At 55.7% G+C, this 26,484-nt stretch overlaps 8 protein-coding genes across 8 annotated transcripts; 2 read left to right on the top strand and 6 right to left on the bottom strand.

Annotated features, from left to right (window-relative positions):
* Nucleotides 1-248: 248 nt before the first annotated feature.
* KVR01_011426 (uncharacterized protein) lies at nt 249-2,794 on the bottom strand. Its single transcript, XM_044781448.1, has 4 exons — nt 1,996-2,794; nt 1,730-1,936; nt 1,515-1,673; nt 249-1,459 (listed from the first exon to the last, which is right to left on the bottom strand). The coding sequence occupies exons 1-4, from the start codon at nt 2,371-2,373 to the stop codon at nt 1,229-1,231; spliced, it is 975 nt and encodes a 324-aa protein (XP_044639801.1). The 5' UTR covers nt 2,374-2,794; the 3' UTR covers nt 249-1,228.
* Nucleotides 2,577-6,466, top strand: KVR01_011252 (uncharacterized protein). Its single transcript, XM_044783412.1, has 6 exons — nt 2,577-3,059; nt 3,124-3,242; nt 3,303-3,499; nt 3,564-3,947; nt 3,999-4,227; nt 4,286-6,466. Coding segments are annotated over exons 1-6 (3,060 nt in total). The 5' UTR covers nt 2,577-3,057; the 3' UTR covers nt 6,415-6,466.
* A 192-nt stretch (nt 6,467-6,658) lies between these two features.
* Nucleotides 6,659-8,439, bottom strand: KVR01_011342 (uncharacterized protein; the record flags this gene model as incomplete). The annotated part of the gene is made up of 2 exons (XM_044782488.1): nt 7,954-8,439; nt 6,659-7,896 (listed from the first exon to the last, which is right to left on the bottom strand). The coding sequence occupies exons 1-2, from the start codon at nt 8,177-8,179 to the stop codon at nt 6,659-6,661; spliced, it is 1,464 nt and encodes a 487-aa protein (XP_044639717.1). The 5' UTR covers nt 8,180-8,439.
* Nucleotides 8,440-8,683: 244 nt separating this feature from the next.
* On the bottom strand, nt 8,684-13,543 carry KVR01_011370 (uncharacterized protein). The gene is made up of 6 exons (XM_044790848.1): nt 13,243-13,543; nt 12,925-13,116; nt 12,789-12,865; nt 12,290-12,712; nt 12,145-12,205; nt 8,684-12,087 (listed from the first exon to the last, which is right to left on the bottom strand). Exons 2-6 carry the CDS (start codon nt 13,075-13,077, stop codon nt 11,125-11,127), a joined length of 1,677 nt encoding a protein of 558 aa, XP_044639745.1. The 5' UTR covers nt 13,078-13,116; nt 13,243-13,543; the 3' UTR covers nt 8,684-11,124.
* KVR01_011366 (uncharacterized protein) lies at nt 8,913-10,898 on the top strand (the record flags this gene model as incomplete). The annotated part of the gene is made up of 1 exon (XM_044782497.1): nt 8,913-10,898. One exon carries the CDS (start codon nt 8,913-8,915, stop codon nt 10,896-10,898), a length of 1,986 nt encoding a protein of 661 aa, XP_044639741.1.
* A 1,195-nt stretch (nt 13,544-14,738) lies between the features above and the next one.
* Nucleotides 14,739-16,745, bottom strand: KVR01_011341 (uncharacterized protein). The gene has a single exon (XM_044782985.1). The coding sequence runs from the start codon at nt 16,575-16,577 to the stop codon at nt 14,844-14,846; it is 1,734 nt and encodes a 577-aa protein (XP_044639716.1). The 5' UTR covers nt 16,578-16,745; the 3' UTR covers nt 14,739-14,843.
* A 229-nt stretch (nt 16,746-16,974) lies between these two features.
* On the bottom strand, nt 16,975-21,804 carry KVR01_011364 (uncharacterized protein). Its single transcript, XM_044783680.1, has 8 exons — nt 21,177-21,804; nt 19,900-21,084; nt 18,926-19,837; nt 18,702-18,872; nt 17,757-18,653; nt 17,619-17,693; nt 17,497-17,565; nt 16,975-17,414 (listed from the first exon to the last, which is right to left on the bottom strand). The coding sequence occupies exons 1-7, from the start codon at nt 21,277-21,279 to the stop codon at nt 17,531-17,533; spliced, it is 3,378 nt and encodes a 1,125-aa protein (XP_044639739.1). The 5' UTR covers nt 21,280-21,804; the 3' UTR covers nt 16,975-17,414; nt 17,497-17,530.
* Nucleotides 21,805-23,260: 1,456 nt separating this feature from the next.
* KVR01_011410 (uncharacterized protein) lies at nt 23,261-24,712 on the bottom strand (the record flags this gene model as incomplete). The annotated part of the gene is given in 2 exon segments (XM_044788576.1): nt 23,261-24,100; nt 24,116-24,712. 2 exon segments carry the CDS (start codon nt 24,710-24,712, stop codon nt 23,261-23,263), a joined length of 1,437 nt encoding a protein of 478 aa, XP_044639785.1.
* Between the last annotated feature and the right edge of the window lie 1,772 nt (nt 24,713-26,484).

The raw sequence follows: 26,484 nt of genomic DNA, 5'->3' as shown, positions 1-26,484 counted from the left end.
CCCCAAGGGACTAGATACCCATGAGGCTAGCCAGATCCCAAGGCCTAGACTATCAGACCAGACTTGCGCACGGCATCTAGCCTTGACCGGACCGCAGAACAAGACAATTGATTGTCTGCCCACATGTCTGTTCTTCGTTCATGCCTCAACAACCAGCGCTTGAGCCGGCCCTGCATCTATTGCAGATGCGCTGATCTAGCCCCTCGCAGTCTGGCAGTCTGTGTGTGTGGGCGGTGCCACTGCAGTCGCCGGGGCAAATCCTTCCTGCAGGTTGACGCAGCCCAAGACGATGAGATGCTTCGGCGCGGCCAGAAGCGGAAGTCCTGCAGGTGCAGGCGTACCACGCCGACATTTGACAGGGCACGAGGACACAGCTGCTTCGCGAATTGGCCCAGGGTCTGCAACCAACTTCGCTCGTCTGAAAATTTGAAGTGGCCTGACGGTTTATCCGTGGTTTGTTTCACGTCTTTTAGTGCGAGATGGTGTCCGAAGGCCCGATTCCGCCGCGCATCCAAAAAGGCGGTGGGATGATGACAATGCAGATTGCAGCCACATTTATGCAAATCTTTGGGTCTGGCTGCAGTCCTGCATTACCACTCGCAGCTGCGCGAGAGAGCCCTCATGTGGCCTGGGGAAGCACGTATGCATTAAAGTTGTATGTGGTTTGTCTAAAGTAGACGGCGCGCAAAAGGCACAGCCAGCCGTCTCACTCCACCGTCGGGGAGCCGCATTGCGATAGCTCACAATAAGTCTGACCTCATGGTTGCATTGCCGTTCGACGGAACACAGACGGCAACGAACTGAATGCAAGGGATCAATCAACCAGGGGATGCACGAACTGTTTGCCCCATGCCTGTCCCTGCGACTGAGTGAAGATCCGGAGACCCTACCGAGTTGCCTCGTTTGTAATCCATTTCGACGGCACGGCGGCGCCTCGTCTGGCAAACTTCTGCGAATGCCTGGATCTTGAGCATTGGAAATCTTGGTGCCGCCCGCTTGCGTCCTTTCAGATTACCTGTCCCAACCTCGACTGGCGCCACGTGCTCATGGCACTGCCAGCTCGCACAGCTGAGTACCCACCGGTCATGCAAGTTTATGATACCAGGCCCAATAGGACCCAAGTTCTCCCTGACTGGTCCTTCGCTCGGAATGCACTGCCATGCTTCTGCTCTGTGACTCACAGATGGCGATCCAGATCCCGTGTAAGCTGTGCTGGTAGCAGCTGCGCTCATCTGACAAGACCAGAAGATTCCTTTGAGAGAAGCTCGCGAGCCGCCTCAACTTCGGATTCCTCGTATCCGCACCAGCCTCTCTCCTTCGCGGTATTACGGCGCACGATTTCAGATAATTTGGCAGTGCTCTTTTCCCGAAGCTTCTCGATGGTGGCCGTAGGCGGAATTGCAAAGTCCTCTGGATCCGTTTGTTTGCTAGACTTTGATTCCAACAACTTCGAAGTAACCTGCAATATGTTACTACAGGCCATGCAAAAGCTCCCGTCATCACAAGCGTCTTACCAGGTTCAGCCCGTAATATCCACGCAGGTAGTCGTCACAAAGTTCAATGCTTCGGCAGAACCTCTTTAATGACTCTGCAAGATATTTGCGTGAGGCGGCTTCGTCGGCACCAGAAGATGTTGAGGCCATGTACTCGACCTCGCCGAGACGAGCGTGGATCTGCCTCGGCTTATCAGCATTGGTTCGCAGTCGGGTGCGAGGTTGCGGTCACTTACATTCCAAGCATTAGGAGCCAGCACCAGTACTTCCTCAAGGGCATAGATAGCTTGCGCATACATCCCCTGAGAGCAGTAAATGTCCGCCATCTCTGCCCAGGACTCGGCGTCGACGGGGCAGAAGTCCAGCAGGGCTGAAAGGCCAGACACAGCATCAGCGGGCCGGCCCAGTGTACGGAGCAGTGCGATACGTCGCTTCGTGATGGGCTGCAGGCATGAAGTCAGTCTTGTACAGTTCACGAGCAGTGACAGTCTGGTCCACTGACAATGTTGGTCTCGTTCTTGGCCAGAATATCGTCGTATTCTTTCAGCACCTTCTCCAACGCAGCATTGTCAGGAGCATCTGCCTCCTTCAAAATCCCTTTGAAAGCCATTATACGCTCGTTGTCCTCGCCGAACCTCAGGATCAACCTCTCGAGGCACTCGTGGGCCGCCTTCTCGTCGCCTGTACGCAGACAGGAGAGCAGCAAGTTCTCGACAGTCATCCATAGCTCAGTGTTTTCTGGTGACGAAAACAGAGATGCTAAGGGTGAGGACGAGATCGTGCGCGGCGAGTTCTGGAGGATTGCGGGAGCGCGTTGCGAAAGCTCGAGAGCTTGCGCTGGCGACAGATGGCTGGGAGGATGGAGGAGTGAGGGGGCCATGATGTGTTATTTATTAGCGAATCAGTCGACTGGCCGAGTATATAGATGATGAGGACAGTCGCTGGGTGGTCGAGCAGTGCGGTAAGGGGGCGTCTGTCGTGGTGAAGCCGAGCTGGTGGATGGATAGATGGGATGAAAGCTGTGGAGACTAGAGCTGTCGCTGCACGTATGCACTACGGCCGCTCGTTGCTGATCGGAGGCAGGGACAGGAGCTTCCCTGTGCAGTTAGTTGCTCTTATTAGCCGCTGGTTGGTGCTCTGCTGCGGCACAGTATGGCCAGGGGAGATGACCCGAGCTATGAGGCTACTGTCCAGGGTACCTAGGTACCGATTACGCCGTCTGCCCGCCCCGACGCTCAATACGTGGGGCAGCTGCAACGCAGGCCGATGATGTGCTGCTAACCAGGCCGCAGCCAGCCCAGACAACCAAAAGCAACCACCACTATCAGCAGCTGACAGCTCTCAGCAAACACCTAGTACTTATACACCTTGCCAGAACCACCTTGCAGACCAGCTTGACACCTCCCAAGACGATTTGGAACGGCAGGGACTGCAACATGCCAAAAGGAGGGATGCGTCACTGTCTCACGCGCTGAGCCCGAATACCTCGTCCCTCCTCTTCCCTCCCCCCCTCTCACCAACCGTCACGGCTTGAGGGGCGCCGTCGCCCTGTGGTTCAGACAAGATGTACGCACAGTCTCTGATTTATGGGTCGTCTGCTGTGAGGATATCAGTGCTGATACCATGGCAGGTTCGAGAAATCCCTCTACGACCTCATCCGCGGTCTGCGGAATCACAAGGGCCACGAGAAGGAATACATCCAGAATTGCCTGAAAGAATGCCGCGCCGAGATTCGAGGCCAGGACATGGGTCAGTCGATGAACTCTCCGAGTCGCATATCACCATCATGGGTCTAATAATTCGACACAGACATCAAGGCCACCGCCTTGCTCAAGCTCATCTACCTCGAGATGATGGGCCACGACATGTCCTGGGCCTCCTTCAACGTCCTTGAGGTCATGTCCTCCCCGAAATACCACCAGAAGCGTATTGGATACCTAGGCGCAGTTCAGAGCTACCGCCCGGACACTGAGGTGCTCATGTTGGCCACGAATCTCCTGAAGAAGGTCTGCTCCGAGTCGCGTCCCCTTCGACATCGTGGCCCTGTCAGACTGACCAGTACCTTTGCAGGACCTCACCTCCGGCGCCCCAAATACGATTTCACTACCGATACACGCCCTGCCTCATTTCATCACGCCGTCCTTGGCTCTCTCTACCGTGGCCGACCTTCTCCCGCGACTCACACACTCGAATCCTTCAATACGAAAGAAAACAATAGTCACCCTGTATAGACTAGCTCTAGTATACCCCGAAACTCTGAGGGCAGCGTGGCCAAAAATCAAGGAACGTCTTATGGCACAGGATGAAGACCCAAGCGTCACGGCCGCCATCGTCAATGTCGTCTGTGAGCTTGGTTGGAGACGGCCCCACGACTTCTTGCCCCTCGCCCCCAGGCTTTTTGAGCTGCTGGTGGACGGTGGCAACAACTGGATGGCAATCAAGTTGATCAAGCTTGTGAGCACCCACTCTCCAAGGGTTCTCGATTTGACTGCTAATAACCCGTAGTTTGCTACTTTAACGCCACTTGAACCGCGACTCGTTCGAAAACTGTTACCTCCTCTAACAGACCTCATCCGAACAACGCCGGCCATGTCTCTACTATATGAATGTATTAATGGCATCATTCAAGGGGGGATTCTTGGGAGCGATGACGACGTGTCAGGTAGTGAGGAGATCGCGTCACTTTGCGTTACTAAACTGCGCGGTATGATCATGGTTGACGGAGACCCTAATCGTAAGAGACCAATCCACCACGCCCGACTGAAAATGGTTGATCTAACCCAATTATGCAGTCAAATATGTAGCCTTGCTCGCATTCAACAAGATCGTGGTGACACATCCATTTATGGTAGCGCAACAGGAGGACGTTATCATGGAGTGCATCGACAATCCCGACATCACAATTCGCGTTCAGGCGCTTAACTTAGTACAAGGCATGGTCAGCAGCGACAATCTAATGTCCATCGTCGGCCGCCTGATGAGACAACTCAAGAGCTCTGCTGCAGCTGGCAGATCAGCTGCTCAGAGACAGGATGGCAGCTCTGATTCGGATGCGGACGCCGAGGTAAACATTGATCTAGCAGAACACGAGATCGAGCAGACACCGCCGTTGCCAGACGATTACAAGGTCGACGTTATCAATAGGATACTGACGATGTGTGCCCGGGACAATTATGGCAATCTCGTCGACTTCGAATGGTACATTGATATCTTGACACAACTTGCACGGATGGCTCCTGTTCCCGGACAGTCGAGAGACACGGCAGAACAAACTACAACAAATTCCAAAGCTTCATCCGCGGATGTTTCAGCCAAGATCGGAGATGAACTGAGAAGCGTGGCAGTGAAGGTCAAGGCAATCCGACCGATTGTGGTTGGCGCTGCTGAGTTGATCTTGCGCCAATTCTGCACTTCTTCCGGACAACCGATTACTTCTGGTGCTTTGAGGCCCGTCGCATGGATCGTTGGGGAGTATTCCGACCAGCTGCTGGCGTCAGAAGATACACTAGGGTATCTGTTGCAGCTGGTACCACGCGCAAATGACCCAGAAGTCCTTGCATCTTGCCTCCAAGCAACTATCAAGATCTTCGCTCAGGCTACAGGGAGCGATCTGGAGCTCTGGACCTCGGAGCGGAAAGCGAAGACGTCATTGCTCCTGGCGCGAATCATACACGTGCTGGAGCCTCTAGTACTCCACCCGAACTTGGAAGTTCAAGAAAGGGCGGTTGAGTTCACGGAGCTTCTCAAGCTGACGTCTGAGGCTGTATCCGCGCAAGATGCCTCCACGGACGAGATTCAACAAGATCCGCCGCTCCTACTCACTCAAGCGATCCCGTCTCTGTTCACCGGCTGGGAGCTGAACTCTGTGGCGCCTGCCGCCCAGTCCAACGTACCCTTGCCACAAGGGCTCGACCTAGACGAGCCGATACATCCGAATTTGGGCAACCTTTTGTCATTGGCGGACGATATCCAACTCAGAGCGGAAGACGAGGACGAGTTTGAAGTCTACTACCACCAAAAGCCCCCAGCTTCGAACATCTCGTCCAGCGAGCCGGCGATCAACCGGCTTGCCGATGCTCCCGAGGAAATCGCGACATCGTACCAAGCAAGCGAGGAAAGTTATTTGGATGCCGATATCCTGGCCAGGCGAAAGGCTGAGCGCGCTGAGCGAAATAAGGATGATCCTTTCTACATCGGCGAACCCTCAGGTCGCACCGGCACATCGACACCGATCCATAGCATCTTGCAAAACGAGAACGGGCCCGACCTGGACATCGACGCCATACCTATTATGCAGCTTGACTTGGGTGGGGTCGACAACGCACCCGCCCTCACATCCCCAAGACAGTTTGCGCCCCGGCCAAAGCCACGTCAGAGGATCGTGGTCGCCCAAGACGAGAACCTCGGCGGCAGTGGCATGTCTACGCCGCGAAACTATGATTCGGAGGCCAACAACTCCGATAGTCTGGCCAAGGCGAGGGCTAAAAAGATCAAGCAGTCGCTCCTACAGGTCGACTCGAGTAATCTTGGAAGCCTGAGCCTCGAAGGCGAGGACAACGGAGAGGGCGGGTACGACTTCGAGAGGCAGAAGAAGGAGGATGCGGAGATGGTCCAGGCAATGAAGGAAGTGGAACGACTTCGGCTGGAGATGCAGAGGGCTAACGAGAGGATACACGTGGCTCAAGGGGTGGAAGGGACGGTGGTCAAGAAGAAGAAGAAGTCTACGAAGCCAAAAGCCGTTCCTGACGAGGGCGGTGAGGCCGGTGAGCCCGTTGCGACCAAGGTCAAGAAGAAGAAGAAGAAGCCTGCCGTACCGGCCGAGGAGGGCGGCGGGGGCAACGGCGAGACTGGGGAGGCCGTGGTGAAACCGAAGAAGAAAAAGAAACCTAAGCCGCCGGTCGAGATACAGGATGCCGCTTAGATACCCAAGACTGTCATAGATACAAGGCTCAAACGTGGCAAGTTCAGGTGCACTCTCCTTTCTCGATCGTACCTCCCACGTCTGTGTCGCCTGAAAATCAAGGTCAACGGTCACATATGAAGCCGGGCGCGTAAACCTCGCAGGCTGCTAAAAGGAGCCTGTGTTGGGTGACTTTTTTAAAAGCAGCACTTTTGTTCCCACCCCAACTTCTACTGGTACACCATAATTGAGCCTCTACACCGGTCTAATTAGCTTGTGCCTTGTCAATATCTATTTCAGCAAACCCCTCCCTGACCAGATCGGCCGCGTCGGTGCCTGCATCAGGCACGAGGGGCGTCTCCACCTCGTCCCCATCCCCGTCCCCATGGAGGTGCCCCCAGGCGGGCTTGTTCCTCTTCTCGTCCCCGCCCTCGGACTTGAAGTGATACCCCCTCGCGCGGGGCCGCGTCCCCAGGCCCGGGGGGAACTCGGCCTCGTACGCGCGCTGGAACGCCCTGCGGTCGTCGTCGAACGTGCCCCGCGCCAGCGAGGCCCGGACGCCGGCGAAGAAGCCCTCGACCGCGTGGTGGTTGTGGATCTGCAGCAGCGTCCAGGCGAGCATCTCGCGCGCGTTGAGGAGGTGGTTCAGGTACGCGCGGTGGTGGTGCGCGCAGGCGTAGCAGGCGCAGGACCCCACCAGGGGCTCCAGGGAGGTCGTGTTCTCCGGGCCTGTGAGGTCCGTCGCCAATGGGAGCAGGCCTGTCCCGCTGTCGCTGTCGCTGTTGGCCTGCTGCTGATGCTCCGTTGGCGCTGGGAACGTGAAGGTCATGGCCACGCCCGCGTCCGAGGTCGCGTTGATGAAGGGGAGGAGGAAGGTGTCGATGCCGAGGGCTACCTGCCGGAGGATGTCATGGGGTGTTGCTGGGGTGTCGAGGGAGAGCCGTGGGAGGGGCGTCAGGGCTGGGTAGTTGACCAGGTCGGGGAGGATGTCTACGTCGTATATTGCCAGGCCGCTTAGCATGTCGGTCATGTCGTCTGAGAGGCGGCTTAGGTATTCCCACTGCATGGGATAAGGGGCAGGTAGGGTCGGCGCGAAGATTGAAGTGTTTGATGAGCGGAGGTCGTCCACATCCAGGGATCGGTGGACCTCAGACATCCATTCCTCTGTGCGCTCGCACATCCTGTAGATGCTCTTAGACTGTGGCGTCGTATTTGATCCGTAGATTATGTCGGCCATGGGGATGGCTATATCCGGTTTCAACGTCTGGATGGCGTTGATGTAGTCCGGGTTTCTCAGAGCCTGGAAGCCGTTCGAGGTGAAGATCTGGATGTAGTTGTCACTGTTGCCAATGGGAGCCTTGACTGCAGGGACCCTACGCGGCCCCAGTATCGAGACTGACGATGAAGGTAGTGCTGTGAAGGCATGGATGCGCTTCCCATCCGCCGCGGGAGCCTTCTGCACGGCCGGTATCCTCGTGATTCTCTTCTGGGACTTCTCGACCACTAATGCAGATGTTCAGCCTGGTGTACCACCTCACAATTCTGTGTAGACAGACTCACTGTCTTCCATGGCTATGTAGGCACCTGAGAACCCGCCATATTTTGCAATGGTGTCTGGGGTCAAGTGAGGGACAACGCCTCTAGATGCCACGGCAAAATAGTTTGGCGTGTCGACGGCCTGGCGTTGTGGGAGCACAAGCCTACCCAGCCTCGCTACCAGCCCATCGCCCCCGGCTGCCTTCAGGGTCTCGAATATCATACCCTCGGGCTTGCTCGGGTCACTCATTATGAAAGTCCGATAGCTCTCGGCGAGTGACGCGGAGTTACAGGTGAGAGCGTAGCCGGTCAGTAACACAAGGGCATGACTCAGACTCGATAATTGAGGCCAGTGCGGCCAAGAGTTTTTTTTCAAGAATTCTGCCAATGTAAATTCATAAGAGTTGAGCAGTAGAAAGCTTAAACAGATATATTCGAACTGTCCTGGTAGAGTGGTGGGCGCGAAGCAGACTCGGGATATGTGCACTGCTGCCTGTGTGGTTGGTCGATGACATCCCTCCCACCCTCGAAGAGCTGCAGAAAACGGGTCCCTGCCCGTCCCGTCCCAGGATGGGACTCCGTCTAGTGGGGTCCAGGGGCTTGTCCCACCAATGGGCCCGTTCGCCGAACCACGTTGCTGGGACGGACGCTTGTCTCGCACTCCGTCGATCAGCGGCCCTGTGCCGTAATGCACCCCAGCTTGGCAGCTGAGTGACCCTCCGTCTAGGTCCATCTCTGGACCGGCTGACGACGTCTTCAACCCTCCCCGTTTCCCTTCCCGTTATTGCTTCACCTCATCAGTGTTCTCATCCTGTCCGAAATTCGCTCCTTGTCTTCACTCTTATTTGCTGTCCTAGTCATTGCTTTCTACATCTTTACCTACTCAAGTACCTACCGCGCATTTTCATCCTAGACGCCGCGGTCAACTCCTACAACCGAGTCTCGCTCACCCACACTGGCCTCGCCACTCATCATTGCTTGCGATGAGCTCTGCAAATGGACATGCAGAGAACGCAAATGGAGGCATTGATGCTTCCGCGAATTCCGGGGCAGTAGGCCTGGAGTCTCACCCCGACGCCCCCATCGAAGGGCCTCAGCTTCACGAACTGCAAGAGGGCAACCCGACGCCCTTGCCCAGGTTTCTCGAGGAAGACGGTCTGAGTAAGCACTGGAAATGGGTCCCATATCCCATCAGGAAATTCGGCAGGACTGCTGCGAGATGGGCAAAGGGACCCCAGAATCCGGTCGTCTACCACATCGTCCCTATCCTCCCGGCCATCCAGCAACTTCCCGTCACCCTGCTCGACAAGTACTTGCCAAGGAGGAAGCACCGGATCTTTCTGTTCATCGCATATCTGTTCCTGTGGCTCCTGACATTCTCCATTGTCAAGCGGCAGGAGAGCCGCATCACCGAGATCAAGCCCTGGGGTAAGCCACAGGAGATTGGCTGCGGTGCTTACTTCTGGGGCCGGGGCAACAGCTGTGACCTGAACGGAAATAAGTGCCGCCCGTTCAAGGGCAGCGAGTTCCCATTCAGGTGTCCCGCAAACTGTGCGAGCTATCAGCTGAGCGAACCGCGGGCGGTTGGCGATCAGGAGGTCAACTACCGACAGCTCGTCATCGGCGGGCCGGTCAACGACACTGACGGGCAAGGGGCTTATCGAGGCGACTCTATTATCTGTGGCTCCGCAATCCACGCTGGGGCTATTACCAATGCTGAGGGTGGCTGTGGCGTGATCAAGCTTGTTGGCACACGGCACAGCTACAGCAGCACCCTCCGACATGGCATCGAGAGCATCGGCTTCGACTCATATTTCCCTCAGTCCTTCCTCTTTGAGAAGTCGGTTCAGTGCAGAGCTCGAGATATGAGATGGCCCTTGCTCGTGGTTGATGTTGTCTACACGACAATTTTGTCCTTATTCACCACGTCACCGGCACTCTTCTTCTTCACCGAATTCTCGGGCATTTTCTGGCACGTCGGCTTGGTCTCCGACCCTCCAACGCACAGCTCTTTCCGGGAACTTTTTACTATCATCGTTGGGAAATATGTGCCTGTCATGTTTGTAGCCTGGGTCATATATGACAAGATGGCAGTGCGCCGGACCCTCACAGGACTGACAGCACAGATCGAAAAGACCGTCTTGTGGCTCGGCGCATGCTGGGTGGGGGCACTCGATAATTATACCCTCAGCCCTAACATACCTATAAACAGACTGAACGCCCACGATATCTCCCAACAGCCTGGCGGAGTGCTCGCATTGATCATCATCGTCAGCATCATTGCCTTGATCGTGGTGAAACAAGTCTGGTTCTTCCGTCAGGAAGGACGGCTCATCCGGTACGGAGCACTCTACCTCGGCCTTGTTGGAGGCGTTATACTCCTCATCTTCCTGAAGATCTGGGACCTCAACCTCCGGCTCCATCACTATTTCCTCGCGCTTCTGCTTCTTACAGGCACAAGCATGCAGACCCGCCCTGCTCTTCTCTACCAAGGCCTCTTGGTAGGGCTCTTCATCAACGGGATCGCCCGCTGGGGCTGGGACCCCATCCTGCAGACGTCATATGCCCTACGAGGCGATGGGCAGCTTGGCTCCGTGCTGCCCACACTCGCAAACGCGCCGGACATCCAGGTGGGGAGCACAGTGTCAAACATCACCTTCCAATGGGAATCACCACCAAAGAGGAACCTCAGGCTCGACGGCATCAGCCTTCTCGTCAATGATGTGGAGCGGTTCAGAGGCTTCTTCGACGACGACGAAGACTTCGAAGACAAGACCTTCACGTGGAACAGGAAAGCCAAGAACGAGGTGAAGGAGTACTTTCGCTTCGCCTATGTGTCTGGGACGAGGAGTCTGGACTACACCAAGGCCGGGGTGTGGGACAAGGACCTCGAATGGGAAGCTATGAAGCCAGGAGCGTCGAGCATTGGCAAGCGCAGCATTGATGGCGAGGTCAAGATAGAACTCTGAGTGGACTCGCACCTATGAATGTTTGGAAACAAAAAGACCTAGGTACAGGTCGAACTAGAGTGTATAGACCATTGTGCATTTCTTATTCCCAGATAGCGGCTCGATCATATACCGAGATCTTATGTGTTTATCAAAACGGTCCGCAACGTAGATACCGGTATGCACAAGTTCTTCCGCAACATGCTAACAACAAGAGGTAATAGTTGAAGGCCACCACAAGCCCAGCCTACTTGCCACCAGCGCTCAGCCTCACGCGCACGGGGAAGCCATCCTTGACGTGGCCGGTGATCTCGCCGAACCCCATCGTCTGGTACGCCTTGTCGCCCAGCGCCTCGGGCGCGCCGGCGGCGTACGCCGGCTCGATCTCGAGGTCCCGCACCGTCATGGCCAGGATGGCGCGCATCTCGACCTGCGCCAGCTCCTGCCCGATGCAGTTGCGCGGGCCGAGCTCGAACGGCCGCCACGCGTTCTTGCGCGGGTGCAGCGGGTCCGCCTCGTCGCGCGTCATGAACCGCTCGGGCAGGAACTCGTCCGGCCGCGGCCAGTACTCGGGCATGCGGTGCGCGGCAAAGTGCGTCGACCACAGCATGAAGCCCTCGGTCGGGTAGACCTTGCCCGTGGCCGGGTTCGTCAGGAAGCCGCCCGGCTCGCCGACGCGGGCCGTCGCCGCGGGGGGGTACAGCCGCAGCGTCTCCTTGATGACGGCGCTGGTGTAGGGCAGCTGGCTCAGCAGGCTCGGGTCCGCGGCCAGGCGCGCGAAGGCCTGGCTCGTGTCGGCGCCGAGGACCTGGTCGTGCTCGGCGCGGATCCGGGCCAGGACCTCGGGGTGCCGGTAGAGGCGGCTGTAGGCGAAGGAGACGGTGGAGGCGGTCGTGTCGTGGCCCGCGAAGATGAAGATCTTGAGCTGCGAGATGGCCATGTCGAGGAATTTCGGGTCGACGCGCGGGGACGCCTTGGCGGGGCCGTTGGGCTGCTGCTGCACCTCGGACCGGAAGGCGTTGACGGCGAGGTAGTTGATGGTCTTGACCTGGGAAACCTCGCCCCTGTCCAGGCGGGCTATGTCGTCCTCGATCAGAGGGGTGAGGTACTTCTTCATCTTGTAGTTGTTCCACCACAGCATAAAAGGTCTTATTGGGATCATGGATTTGATCTGGTTCGGGAGACTTGAGTCACAGACAAGCCACCAGATCTATGGTGCCCCAGGTCAGCTCACAATCATGGCGGGAACGGGGGCTGATCCTCGAACCTGATTCTGCAAGGTCGTGACAAAGTCGTTGGGTGATGTTTGGCTGTGTAGTCTGGTTCCCCTGTTGAAATAGTCAGCAAGGGCTCGGGTGCCCAGAGGTTCTGATTGATATCCCGAAGGCAATATCTCTGAGTTGTTCACTCACAGTGCTGCCCGGAAGATGACATCGACCGTGGCCCGCTGGATCGTCTCCTCCATCTTGATCACCTGGCCTGTTCCGGCAACCTTGACAAGCCTTTCCTTGAGCACTTGGATCTCCTCCAGAAAGGCGGGCACCAGCGCGGTCAAGTTCTTGGCCGAGAAACCCGGGTTGAAAACGCTTCGCCACGTCTTCCACTCCTGGCCCTCCATCGAAGAGAGGTCATTGAGGCCGGTGAGGGGCTCAAGCTCGGCCTTCACCATGGGTGACTTGAAGTACGACTTGTCCTGAGTAAACTGGGGCATTATCTCGGGGTCGAAGGCAGCGGCGGTCGGCTCCCCGAATGGCCAGGAATCAAAGTACACAATGCCCTCCTTGACGATCTCGGGATAGGCCTGGGTCAAGGCATATACAACGCCGAGCTTAGCGCTTTGGCCACAGTCGTCAGCGATTGTCTTGCAACCCTCTCCTCTTTACCGTCATTCACGTGTCGAGTAGTACTTACAAATCCCTAGGGTAAGCAGCAAGAGCCTTGCCAATGACGACGAGATGACCGAACAGGAATGAGTGAGGCAAGGTGGGCTGAGCACGTCAGTTTCACATTCGTAAATACGTTTTCAGGGGGGCATGTTTCCTCTCACAATGTCATATTTTTTCATCGTGTTCCGGAAGCTCGTCCTGGCTTGAAAGAGCCGCACGAAGAACAAGGCCAGCCCGGCCAGCGCTGCGATGCCGAGGGACCTGAACACCAGGGCCGCGCTTGGCTCTGCGCCACTCAGGAACGAAACAGCCATTGTGACTGTGTTGTGAGCGGAGGCACACACAGAGTAAACCTTGCCGGTGTGGTTCGTGTTCTCGGGTTAGTCTGCACTTCCACGAAAAGAAGAAAGAAAAAAAAGGAACAAGGTCGGTGGGTGTGAGTAGCAGAGGGTGGGTAAATAAAGGTGCCGGACGCTCACGTATTATTAGTCTGCTTTGGTAACTTGAAGGGAGGGGCTCCAGAGTCTAACATTGAAGGCTGAAGCAACAGGGTCCCAAAGTTCACGTCCACGATCCTGGCTTCCCCAATCTGCAATCTGCACCGCAGCAATGCGACCTCGGAATTATCGGGGCATAAAGTTGCCGTACAGCCGAGTCCTCTCAGGTCGTGTTCTAACGGTAGAGAGAGATTAGAATGCACACAGTAGCTAGAGCTGAGAGCTTATCCATAACGAACATGGTGTGGTTCAGCTCTTGAGGCCCAGGCGTGCCTGATTCGAGCGGCCCACTGTCCTGTGGCATTCTGGAGACAAGCTACGTGGTGGGAGACCGGGGGTCATCCGCACTGTTTGACGCCGAGGCTCACGCACTACTTAGTACTCAAGTATCACAGGATACCTGTGTACTCGGTAGTCTACCTACCTATCCGTCGCCTATCTGGCCCCTCCGAGAGAATAAAGAGAGCTAGTCGCTGAGGATACTACATGAGCTCACGAGCAACATCAACATCAACATTCTACCATGTAGAGCCGCATCAAGTGACAGACGCATGATGTAGTGGAGCCGGGAGCGTGATGCGCCTGTTGGGCCCAGGGCTCAGGGTTCAGGGCTCAGCGACTCCACAGGTCTGGAATCCTACAGGCCTAGTGTACTCCGTAGAATGGTTTGTTGGTGCTAATCGAGTCCGGATGGTCTACCCATTGGTTGTTGGGGACCAACCGGTCCTCGTTGGTTCAGCCAAGAGATCCTATACGGGTCCGCCCGTAATAGGCCCATCCACCGCGTTAAATGCTTGTTGACGCCATCCCGAGTCGCCTCGCGTAGTACATTGGGGAAAAGATGGGGGTGGCCGTCTTGTGATATACCGATATAGCTCGATTTTCCACCTTACCACATTTCGCTTGCATCGTGGGATCCGGCCTTGAGAGGTACTTATGACACTCTGACCTTGACTTATCTACCAATTAATCTCAGTTCCAGGAATGGATGGAACTGATGGCATGGCTAGAACCATGCGTGACTTCAGTGGTCTCTCGATGTTTTCTTGATCCAGCAACAGTTTGAATTCCCTCGTGCCTGTACGGTATAAGTAGTAGATAATATTCGATGGTCATAAATGTAGATAAAGCATGTTTCTCAGGCAATTCTGGCCAAATCAGAACATCCGACATCTTCAATGTCATAAACATCAAGACCTAGAACCAGGTTCCCGAGGCGCCATGGGCTTACATTTCTATCTCAAGGCTACTGTTATTGCACTTATAGCTCTTGAAACAGGAATACCTAGGTAGCTAAGTATTCCAACCCCTCCATAGCCACAGTTCCTACGGCAAAACATCAAGTTCATAACATGCTTCATTAAGATTCTACTGATATCAAATGGAGACTGCATCTTGAGACGTCTTGAATCAGTCAATACATTCACTAATCAATGTTGTATTCTGTCCCTAAGGCTCATGTTGATACGCGGAAAGCACTAACGGAAACTATATATAGATTGTGTTTATATTCTATGTTGCATATATATATTTAGTCTGTTGTCATTACATCAACCCAGCATAGCCCTTGACCCAGACATCACTCACACCTCATACATCCTCAACATCTCATCCCCAAGCAGCCTCCCCATCGCCCCCTTCTCAAGACACAAGCTAACATCAAAGTCCCCCGTGCCGTCCGCAAGATCCATGACCTGCAGCAGCCCGTCCATCCGCGGCATCTTGCCCTGCACGTAGACCGGCCTCGTCCCACCATCACACTCACCACCACCACCACCACCATCACCACAAAAGTCAACCTCGTACGCCCCGGCCCGCACCCACGACGTGACCAGCGTGTGCTGGCCCCCGACGAAAGCCTGCCACAGCCTCTGCGGGCTGACCTCGTGCGCCGCGTCGTGGATGTACGCCGCGACGGCCTCGGGCGTGAACAGCGCCATCATCCTGCGGATCCCCACCGCGATGGCGCCAAGGGGGACCCCGGCCCTGGCCCTGGCCCCGGCAGCGGACGACGACGGGGAAGAAGAAGAACACACGTCCCTGCCCCGCCTCGCGACGTGGCCCAGCAGGATCGGCGAGCCCGCAAACGAGCCCGGCAGCGGCGGGCTGACGCGCGCCCTCAGGCCCAGCGTGACGTCCAGGTACACCGTCTCCGCGGCGGCGTGGAGGCCCCGGGCGCGGTTGATGAGGATCCACATGTGCGCGAGGAGGGCGTCCAGCCGGGAGATGGCCGGCGGCTTCTCCTTCTCCTCCTCCTCCTGCTCCCCCTCCCCGCCGTTGTCGCCCTGCGCGGCCCGCCTGATCCGCGCCACCTCGCCCGCGCCGAACCGGATCTGCACGTGCTCCACGGGCGCCGCCATGTCCCACGTCGGCCACGGCGGGAACGTCGACGGGCTCAGCCTCGTCACCACCCCGCCGGGCTGGTCCGGGGGCCTCGTCGCGTCCGAGGACGCGGTCGCCCACGCGGGGTAACCCGGCGCCTCGGTGGCCCACCAGTCGTACCGGTGCATGGGCAGCGAGCGCGCGAGGGCGACCTTTTCGGGGTCCGGCTCGGTGCTGGCCCCCGTGAGCCCGGCGTGCTGGTCGAGCAGCGCGGGCTCGAAGACGGGCCTCGGGGGCGTGCTGCCCGTGGGTTCTGTGAGTCCTCCCCCGGCCACGAGCGCCCGCGACCTCGCGGCCCACGCGTGCACGAAGCCCAGCAGGCACACCGCGTCGGCGAGGCAGTGGCTCATCACGACGCCGACGGCCCACCCGCCGCAGGCGAACCGGGTGATCTGCACGGCGACACCAGGGAGCCCCTCGAAGTCGGCCAGGCTCGCGGTGAAGGCCAGGCGGCGCCGGGGCAGCAGCTCGTCCTGCGGGAAGCCCGTGGCGTGCCACGTCTTTTGCGCCGCCCTGCGGTCCTCGGGGCTGGGCACGACGCCCAGCAGCGGGCGGTCGTACTCGGCGCACACGAGCTCGACGCCCGGGTCGGCGGCCGGGGAGCCGTACGAGACGAGCGGCCGCCCGACGTGGCGGGGGTTGGGGTCGCCGGGCTGGACGTCGTCCCTGGTGGCCCACCGCAGCTGCCCGGCAAAGTGGCGGTAGTCGTCGAGGGTCTCGCGCAGGGCCTGGCGGAGGCGGCTGTTGTGCAGCGTGCTGTCGTGCGACGCCTGCGTCGGGTTGTAGAGCCAGACCGCCCCGCAGGCCGCGAAGCGCGCCACGGACGCATCGATGATGGACAGCCTTGTCACCGTTGGCTGGTCTGTCGGGGCGGCTGTTGCAGGGAACACTCGTTCGCTGGAGATGACCCGAGAGGAAGGCTGCGTTGACCCCATCGTCCCATCACTTGTGGATGAGAAGCGGTTGTGTTATGAAGAAACAACGATTTTGGATGGCTGCGAGTCTTGCCTCATAGCATCGCCCAGACCAGGGCCATTCATTGTATGTTGCATGCATCATCGTGGCCTCTTATACGACCGGCTTCACTGGGGTGTCTGCTCCGCAGCCTGCATGGCTGGTGGTGGATTGGATCGCCGTGTTAGGAAGCTAACTTGGCGGACGAGGTTGGATTCCCAGAGCCTTACGGTGGGTTCGTAGGCGCTAATGCAGCCAAGTTCCTCCCCACGGCGAGGAGTCACAGCACCTCATTATGATTCATAGTTTTGGTAGGTGTCTGTGCAGTTCTGCTGGCGATACATTGCAGCGGCTTTTTCAGTGACTTGTACATATTCAGGCTGCCACATTGGTCAAAAAGTCTCAGCGACAATACATGTGTGCAGTGCACAATGTGAGGAGCCGACTGCTCAAGCGGCAGCCGACTCAACGCTGCCATGAGAACCTCGGAACGTGACTGCTCGAAAGTGGGATTTACTCAGTGTTAAAAAAGAGATGGACGGCGGATGACCACTCCTAGAAAAGGGCCGATATAGCTACACCCGGGTGCGCACTCTACCTGGGTAGACCACCCGGCCACTGTCCCGCGAATGTCTGAATAACTAAGAGATGGCAAACAAGCCTCTTGAGGAACAGGCACGTAATTCCATCGCGACCTTAACTATATGCGATGCTCGAGACAGCAGGAGAACCGATGCAAAATGCCAGCCCCTTGTATCTAAGTTGTATCGCCAGGAATGTAATGCGGAAGTTGACGTCTCATTCACAGACTGCGGAAGCTGAAATTCGCCGAATCAGCATATCTCACAGGGTAACAGGATGTGTGTTGACTACGGGAGGGTTTGCGCTCAGAGCACTCACAACTAGAAAGAAATCTCCGACATCTTGGAAAAATCTACGACAGCTTTGCCTCGATGGCAGCTTTCAGGGCTGTGGACTAATTAGCATGCCGTCAAGGCCCGGTGTTCTGTGGATGAACATACCATTGGTGGACTTGCTGGCATCACCAAACAACATGCGTGTGCCAGGCATGTAGAACATGGGGTTGGGTACGTCAGCTACAATATCAGTCAGCATTGTGCACAGTCAGAACCCCCGGGATCAGGCGGTGGGAAACTCACCGTAGCCACTCGCCATTCCTCTCTTCATCACGATAGTCTGCTTGCTCTTCCAGGCGTGCAGCACCGGCATGCCAGCGATCGGGCTGTTGGGTTCCAGGGCGATGGGGTTGACGGTATCGTTGGCACCAATGACTAGAGTGACATCCGTGTCTCCAAAGTCATCGTTGATCTCGTCCATCTCGAGCACGATGTCGTATGGCACACTCGCCTCTGCGAGTAGCACGTTGCACTGGCCGGGCATGCGGCCAGCAACAGGGTGGATGGCGAAGCGGACGTTGATACCCTTGGCCCGGAGCATCTTGGTCATATCCGATATGGCGTACTGTGCCTTCGCGACAGCCATACCATAGCCGACTACTATAATGACATTTTCCGCGTTGACCAACGCATCCGATACATCCTCAACATTAGTCTGTGTCACGCTGCCTTCGATCTTGTAGTCGCTTTGCTGAGGCGCAGCGATACCGCCAAAGAGAACATTGGTCAGTGACCGGTTCATGGCGACACACATGATGTATGACAGAATTGAACCAGAAACCCCGATAAGAGCGCCAACGGTCGTCAGGAGCGGGTTCTCGAGCATGAATCCCTCGGCCACGAGGGCAAAACCAGAATAGGCGTTGAGGACTGTAATGACAACAGGCATGTCGGCACCGCCGATTGCCGCGGTTGTAGTATATCCCTTGATGAATGACAGGGCCGTGTTCGCTGCGAGCGCACCAGCAGCAATCATTGGCGCCCCGGGTGCCATGGTCACGAAAGCGCCCATCGTGCCGATATTGGTTGCCAGAAGACCGGAATTGATGACATGTCGGCCTGGGAGGATTGTAGGTCGCGACGACATCCTTCCTGCGAGCTTCATGAATGCGACAATAGATCCGGTGAATGTGATGCCACCTGAGGTACATTAGCAGTGATGTCTGATATTGAACCTCGCTTACTTACCAATCAAGACACCCAGGTAGGCAGTGACCAAATGCAGTGTTGATACATGATCTAGATCGGCCATGACGCTGCCAATGGAGGTCAACACCGCTGCCAGTCCGACCACCGAGTGAAGAGCAGCGACAGTCTGAGGAAGATCAGTAGGCGTGATCCGTTTGCCGATTAAGAATCCTAGTCACGTTAGCAAATATTAACTCTGGCTGGGTATACTCGTTTGTACTTACCAAGAATGCTGCCCACGGTTGCAAGAGCGCCAAATTGAGTCAGAACCTCGGGCGAAAAGCCCACAGCAAGGAGAGATGCCAAAACGCCAGATCCTACTCCGAGAATACCGAGCGCATTCCCCATTCGTGCCGTGGCTTGCGACGCGAGGCTGGAGAGACTGCTGATGCACAGCACGGAGCTGACCATGTATCCGGCTTGGACGAGACCGGCTGCCCCAGTTGACGCGGCAGCCAGGTAGCCACCTCCAAACACAACTGCGGGGATTGCGTACAGCCAAGGATACTCCGGAGGGTCAGTTGGGCGCTTGAACATGTCAAGCATTCGCTTCGTAATGACGAATCCTCCAGAAACATTCACAAAAGCGAGGATGACGGACGCCGCGCCGAAAGCTTGAGGGATGGTCTCGGGGAGGTAACCTCCTCCCAGGACGAACAGACCACCGATTCCGACCATGCCGGAGATGGCATTTGTCACAGACATCAGAGGAGAGTGAAGAGCAGGCTGGACTCCCCAGACCACGCGATAGCCAATCAAGCCAGCCAGGCCGAAGGTGAAGGCATTGCTCATGAACGCTGGGCCAGTGAGCTTCCCTAGAGCCAAAGCCGTAGCCATGCCACCTGTAACAAAACCGACTTCTCGGGAAGTCTTTTGGAACGGAGTCAAGGCAACCACTTCTTCCTCTTTCGCTGCTGCTGTCGAAGGGGCGGCCGGGGCGGGTGGGGGTGCTGGACGTGGAGCCGGTGGTATGATCTCTCCCTTTTGGGTGACAATGGAACCCCTAACAACTTCATCGTTCAGGTCGATGCCAAATTCCTTCTCAGCAGGGGTCATGGACAGAAGGAACTTGACGATGTTGTTGGAGTATAGAGTGGACGATTGCGTAGGCAGCCTTGAGGGAAGATCAGTGTAACCTTGGGCGCGTGTTAGCCAGTAAGCTTCGTTGACTATGCATGTTCATGCATGCTAGACTAACCGATAATTTTGACGTCTTGATATGTAGTAAGCTCGCCTGGGACGGTCTTTTCACAGTTCCCGCCAGCCTCAGCCGCTAAATCGACAATGACGGATCCAGGCTTCATGATTTCGACCATGGCCTTCGTGATGAGCTTTGGAGCTGGGCGGCCTGGGATCAGAGCAGTTGTGATGATGATGTCAACCTCGCGAGCCTGCTCGGTGAAGAGCTTCATTTCGGCCTCGATGAATTCCTTGGACATTTCCTTCGCGTAACCGCCGGCGCCGGAGCCGTCTTCCTGGAGTTCTACCTCGATGAATTCGGCACCAAGCGACTGGACCTGTTCGCGCGCGGCAGAACGCGTGTCAAAGCCCCGAACGATGGCTCCGAGCCTCCTGGCTGTTGCGATAGCACTCAGTCCGGCGACACCTGCGCCGATCACGAGGACCTTGCAAGGCGGGATCTTTCCAGCGGCTGTGACTTGACCAGTGAGAAAACGACCAAAGTTGTTGGAAGCCTCCAAGACCGCCTTGTAACCAGCGATGTTGGCCATGGAGCTGAGAGCGTCAAAGACCTGCGCCCTGCTGATGCGAGGGATCATGTCCATGGCAAAAGCGGTAGCCTTCTTTGCGGCGATCTTCTCGACGAGGGGCTTGTTCTGGGCGGGCTGGAGGAAGCTGATGATAGTCTGGCCCTCGCGCAAGCTGTCTGTTTCGGCAGGGCTAGAGGGAGCGCGGACCTTGAGCACAATATCTGACTGCTGCCAGATGGGAGAAGCATCATCGACAAGAGTGGCGCCGGCTTTATCGTAGGCCTCATCGAGAAAATCAGCTTCGGCGCCAGCGCCGCGCTGGACAAGAACCTTGGAGAAGCCCTTCTTGAGCAGGAGGGCGACATTCTGGGGGGTGATGGCAACGCGCTTCTCGTTGGGAAACGTCTCACGAGGAATACCGACAGTCAGCTTAGAGTACGGAGTGGTGGGCGGCACGACGGCGGTCGAGTAGCTCGCACCGGGAGCTGCAGGTGGCGGGACCGGAATGTTGGACAGCACGGAAGCATGGCGGACCAGCTCGAGCGGCTGTTGCTTGCGGACGACAACCGACAGAGGGGACACGGCAGCATTCTTCTGCCCGCGAGCCGAGTGCCATTGGTAGTGTTGGCGGTAGGAGAACGGGCGGTTGCGAGCAACGACAACAGGGGCAAGATCTAAGGATATCAATTAGGGTTCGGTTACACAGATGCAGCCCATTGACTCTAGCTTTGAGGCTTGTTCTCGCGTGGCAGTTTGGCATGCTTACCCAGGACGCGCGAGGACCGCTGGAAAAGAGCTTCAACAGCTGGGGCCGAGGAGAAGTGGTTGTTGTGGGCCAAAGCTGGCCGCGCCACAGTCCACGACGCCATGATAGGCGACGAGGTCCTGACTGACGGACTGATGGACTGGCGGACTGGCTGGCCTAAGGACTGACTGCCCGCAGTCTGCGCGACGAGCGTCTATTCAGCCGGTTGTTATCATCTGCCAGGAGGGAGCGATTGGGCTCGACGTTGAGGGGGCTCCCGACTCCCCAGCCAGACACCAGATAGGCTTCACGAATCTGAAAATAGGATGGAATGCTGTACGATTGCACGATGTTTCTCACATTCCTCGAGGGGCTCTAACAGAAACCCAGACAGGCGCGCATGAGGGCCTCGAGGACACAGTTGCGGGAGCCAGGTTTGGGGAAACAGCTGGCTTGTGAAGGAGACAGAGGTAAGGTCGCACCAGAGGTCAGGACGGACAGGACGGAGAGGGTCCGTTTTAGACTTCGGGCGGGAGGGAAGGAGGAAAGGGCCGAACAGCCTGCACGAAGTAGCATCAGGGGAGCGCGCCTTCTCCAAAATGTTGGAGCCTCGCATCTGAGCTCGAAGCAAAGCAACCCAAGGTTCCAGCTGTGCCCCGTCCCTACGTGTACCATGCCCCTCATGAGTCCCCTCCAGCAGCGAGGTGGTGGGTGGAAAGTGACATGTCGATCATGAGGGAGTCATGCCACTAGGCCCACCGCACCCGCTGTACCCACCTACCAAATCAGGACCGGTAGCGCTTGGCTGGGCCCACCCCCGCATTTTCCAGGGAAGCTGTTACGGTCCAACTCAAGGGCCAGGGATATATCTACTCCGTCGACGAACCAGCCCCTTCTGTACCGAGTACCTGGGCAGCTGGGCAGCCGTGGCTCCCCTGTCTGCCTGTATTGCAATCTAGGTAATACTGTAGAAATCCCAGGTAAGTGCAAACACACTGCAAGCATTAAATGGACGGTGGGCAGCCCATGATGGCAAACACACTTTACCCAGAAGTATGGCCGTCCCTCTGTGACACGACGCCTGGACGCCATCTCCCAATTGAGCAGCCGCCAGGCGGGTGAAACCAAGAAACGCGCTCGGCCTAATCCTCATCGTCGCCATCCCTGGCCTGTAACACCCAGCAATTGTGGGGTAACAATGCGGGGGAGCAGACCTTGGCCTGGCTTCTCTCGGCCAGGTCTGGTGGTGGGCTATTCTTGTCGGGAGCCTGGGCCGTCTTTTCAACTTGCTAACTTGGAACTGTCGTCGGCCAAAGGCTGCCGACTGCGGGCCGACTGGACTAACCTCGCTCCGCCATCAACAGCCGCAAGAGCTAACAAAGATGGTCTGGCTCTAAAACAGAGCAGAGATTCGTGTAGCAAAAAACAGAGGGTACACAAGTATGTTATTTACTCTTATACTATAACTAGGGTATTTAAAGTATATTATTTAACTTATTTAAATAATCTTATTATTTATTTATATAATATTTTTAAATTTAAATTTTAATTAATTTATAAATATTTATTAACTTTTAAAAATTAAAATTTTAATATTTTTTTAAAAAAAAACTAAACTTATTAATATAATTTAATTAATAATATAAATTAAGGAAGAAAATATTAAAATAGTAATAAAAAGAAGAAGAGTATAAAAAGTAAGGAGGTAGGAGGGGAGGAGGGGAGGAGGGGAGGAGGGGAGGAGGGTAAGAAGGGTAGGAGGGTAAGAGGATGAGAATATGTATAGTTAGTGTACCTTCTAGTCTTTTACTATGTGAATCCCTAATCTCTTAAAAGAATCGCTATTTGCTTTAATGGAAAAAGGTCCTAGTGTCACGCAAGGCGGATTTAAAAGCCTTTAATTTATAAGTACCTAGGTAGTCCATTACTTACCATGGGTTAAACTATCGATGCCCCTGCCCTTGCCAGAAAAATACACAGAAAAGAAGAAGAAGAAACAGCAATACAAAATAGCTTCTGAGTTGCTCCTGAGTCTCCTGGCTACTACCCCTATAAGTTATAATAGGCCCCACTGTAAGTAATACCGCTCAAGCGCCCCAGGGCGTTCATGGGCGGAAGTCCAGTCCATCCGTCACATTTCCCCAGCGAGAGTGCAGGTAGTCCGCAAATGGGCTCACTCGTCGAGGCGCCCACGGCCCCTTAACCCCGTATACAGGCAGGCGCTCATCCACCTTCCGACGGTATGTCGAATCAAGCGGCCACACGCGACTCGTCTCGACCTTCGCATCCTCAGGGGCACGAGGCGTCGCAGACGCCGCCTGCTCCTGCTGCATGTACGCGATCAGCCGCAAGAGGATCCGGGCAGTAGCATCGGCCCCCAGCGTCCAGGCGCCGTCTGTGTACCCCATCATCCAGACCATGTTCGGCACTCCGTCGAGCATCGCCCCGTTCCATATCAGCCTCTGGCCCCAGGAGATGGCCTGTCCGTCGACCCGCAGGTCGATTCCTCCTCCGAACTTCATGTTCAGTCCCGTGGCCGTGATGATCGTGTCAGCCTTGACAAAGGTGCTATCCGAGTCCTTCATCAGGATGCCGGACGCGACCACTGTTCCGATCTCGCCCGTGACGACGTTAACGTTCTCGCGGGAGAGGGTCTTGAAGAAATCCGAATCCGGCGCTAGGCAAATCCGCTGAGTCCAGGGCGTGTACCTCGGCTCAAAATGAGGCTTTGGATTGATGCGCTTTGGTAGCGAGTACGCCATCTCTTTCTTGAGCACCCATGCTGCGGCGTTGGGAAATGTCCTACAGAAGAGGACTACGAGGTAGCTGAAGGATATGTGGAAGAAGCGCTCCCAAATCAAAACCCAGGGGAGTGGGAGCAACTTTCGAAGCCACGGGGATAGCGGTGTCGAGTTGGCCTTTTGGGCGATGTAGCTGGGGCTGCGCTGGATCATTGTTACCTCAGCAGCGTCTGGCGCAAGTCGTGGGAGAAGAGTGATGGCAGTAGCCCCGCTGCCAATGACAGCAACATTCTTGCCAGTGTAGCTGTATCGTGTCGGCCAGAATTGCGGATGAATAACATCGCCCTTGAACTGGTCAAGACCGGGGATGACCGTCTGGAGCGGGGTCTCATAGTCGTAGTACCCTGTCCCAAGGACAATGAAACGTGCCCTGATACGTATAGCTTGTTGTTCCACCACGAGTTCCCATTTCCGTGTTTTGGATGACCAGTTGGCCGAGAGAACCTTCTGCTGGTACTGGATATGCTGGTCGATGTGGTACCGCGACACGGCCTCGTTGACGTAGTCCAGTATCAGCTCTGCGTCGGCAAAGACAGTCTTGTGCGGCCATGGGTACCAAGCGAAGCTGAGGGAGGCTAGGTCCGAGTCCGATCGCACCCCGGGGAACTTGAACAAGTCCCAGGTGCCGCCGAGCTCTGCACGAGCCTCGAGGATGCGGTATCTCAAGTGCGGGGCTCCTTGCTGCAGCCGGTATGCGCAGTTGATGCCTGAGATGCCCGCTCCGATGATCACGACGTCAAGCTCCTGCGCTGACATGTTGGATAGGAGCACTTGAGGGTCAGTAGTGGTAAAGGTAGGAATGTAGATGTGAGGGGGCTGCAAAGGACTCGGATACCTAGTGGCCCCTGCAGGTGCCATGTGAAACACTCGGTTCAGTGATGGGTGAGTGTAACCTGAGCTACAGTACTTCCCCCACCTGTTACGCTACTACCGCGCCACAACTTCAAAGTTGGCATTACCTCATAACGGAGTCTGTGGCTGGACCAATTCCTATCTATGAACCTTTATTCCATAGGAGGTTGTCTTATAGGAGCCCTGGAGGGTATCCTATAGGCAGGTATCCTATCTAAGGATGGGAGAGTATCCTATAATAGGGTATTACAGATGAGGATAGGAGGGTGTCATATAGGAATGTGTCCTAAAAGAGAGTATCCTACGGGAGAGGTTGAGCTAAGCTGTATTACATTTAGTAAGATGTGTATTAAGGATGCTCTTCTAGCCTACTATAGGTTCGACCAGAAGCTACCCTAGGGTAGAGACTAAAGTAGTTATTTGGTTTCTATGGGAGTGGGACATTGGAGTCTAAGGAACATACACCAAAATAAGTGCCCAAAGGTAAACGCTCATTGGATTCTTCACGGATTGAATTGGATTGGATGATGTGCTTAGAACTACAAAGAGAAGATAAATTTCCTCACGGCGGTTGGTTGTGAGTTGGTTCTGGCGAATTTTCAACGTGCAATGTCATACACTTCAATTGCAATATTTCCACTTTTCGAAGTCTGAGATAACCTCAGTACTATTTCATTCATCACAGGACACAGCGACCGTCTTATTGTGTCGGCAAGGAAATCTACAGTTGTCACCGTCCTTGGTGCGTTCCATACTTCCATTGGAGACCCATCAATAAGTCTAGTTGAGTGCTCTTAGTCAGTAAAGCTCGCCCTAAAGCTTAATCCCACTGTGTAAGCATAAGCATAGTTTTATTTATTCACTGAGTAGCAGTAATAGCAAGATCTCAGAGGTATGACTTAGGGGCTTTGAAGATAGGAAACGCACAAATAAGACGTCTTGAAGTCGTCAGGCCAATCAATATCTTCAAGGACTTCTGTCCGGGTTGGTTGGAGGGCTTGGATAGTCTTGAGACAAGGGGCCGCATCTAAAGGGTATATCATTTAAAGCGGCAATTTTGACCTGATTCATACAGATTAGCGCCTTTTTTCATGTAGATATGTCACCACTAACTATATTCTGAACATCACCAACAGTCGCTGGTTGGATGGCGCCGAGGTAAGAGGGCGATGTATGTCTGGTCCAGCGTTGTGTAACCCGATCCATGTAGTGGTCATCAGACGCCAGGTAGATACCCTAGGGTACTAGCAGAAACCGAAAGGCGTCAACTGGTGGCCCAAAGAGCTCAGAGATGTTTGGCACAGAAGCTGCCGTGGAAACTTTTGCCATACGTGACCGGGAAGCATGATGGCTATGCGGATGCTCGATGGGACAAGTGGTGTGTCGCCGTCATCTCCACGTCTAGAATGGGTGACGCCATCTCATCATTATCAAGCAGCCATTTTTGGATTTTCTTTGTTTCGAAACTCGCAATGAATCCGCGATAGTAATACCCGGATTTTTACTCCAGGAACAGGCCCGACCAGAAACCCCGGAAGAATTCCGGATCCCATATACTTTGTGTCGCCAGATACGGGGCTCCACATGGCTGGCCACTCAAATTTGTGAGAGCCCCTCTGCAGGAAGCGATACCCAACTGCCCGGCCCGCCGGGCTTTGCCGGCGGAAGTGGCTTAA

The sequence above is a fragment of the Diaporthe batatas genome, assembly GCF_019321695.1.
Source record: "Diaporthe batatas strain CRI 302-4 chromosome Unknown Contig00015, whole genome shotgun sequence".
In the NCBI taxonomy this organism is placed as follows: domain Eukaryota; kingdom Fungi; phylum Ascomycota; class Sordariomycetes; order Diaporthales; family Diaporthaceae; genus Diaporthe; species Diaporthe batatas.
Note: the sequence above shows the minus strand (reverse complement) of the source record. Positions and strands in the feature narration are given on the sequence as shown.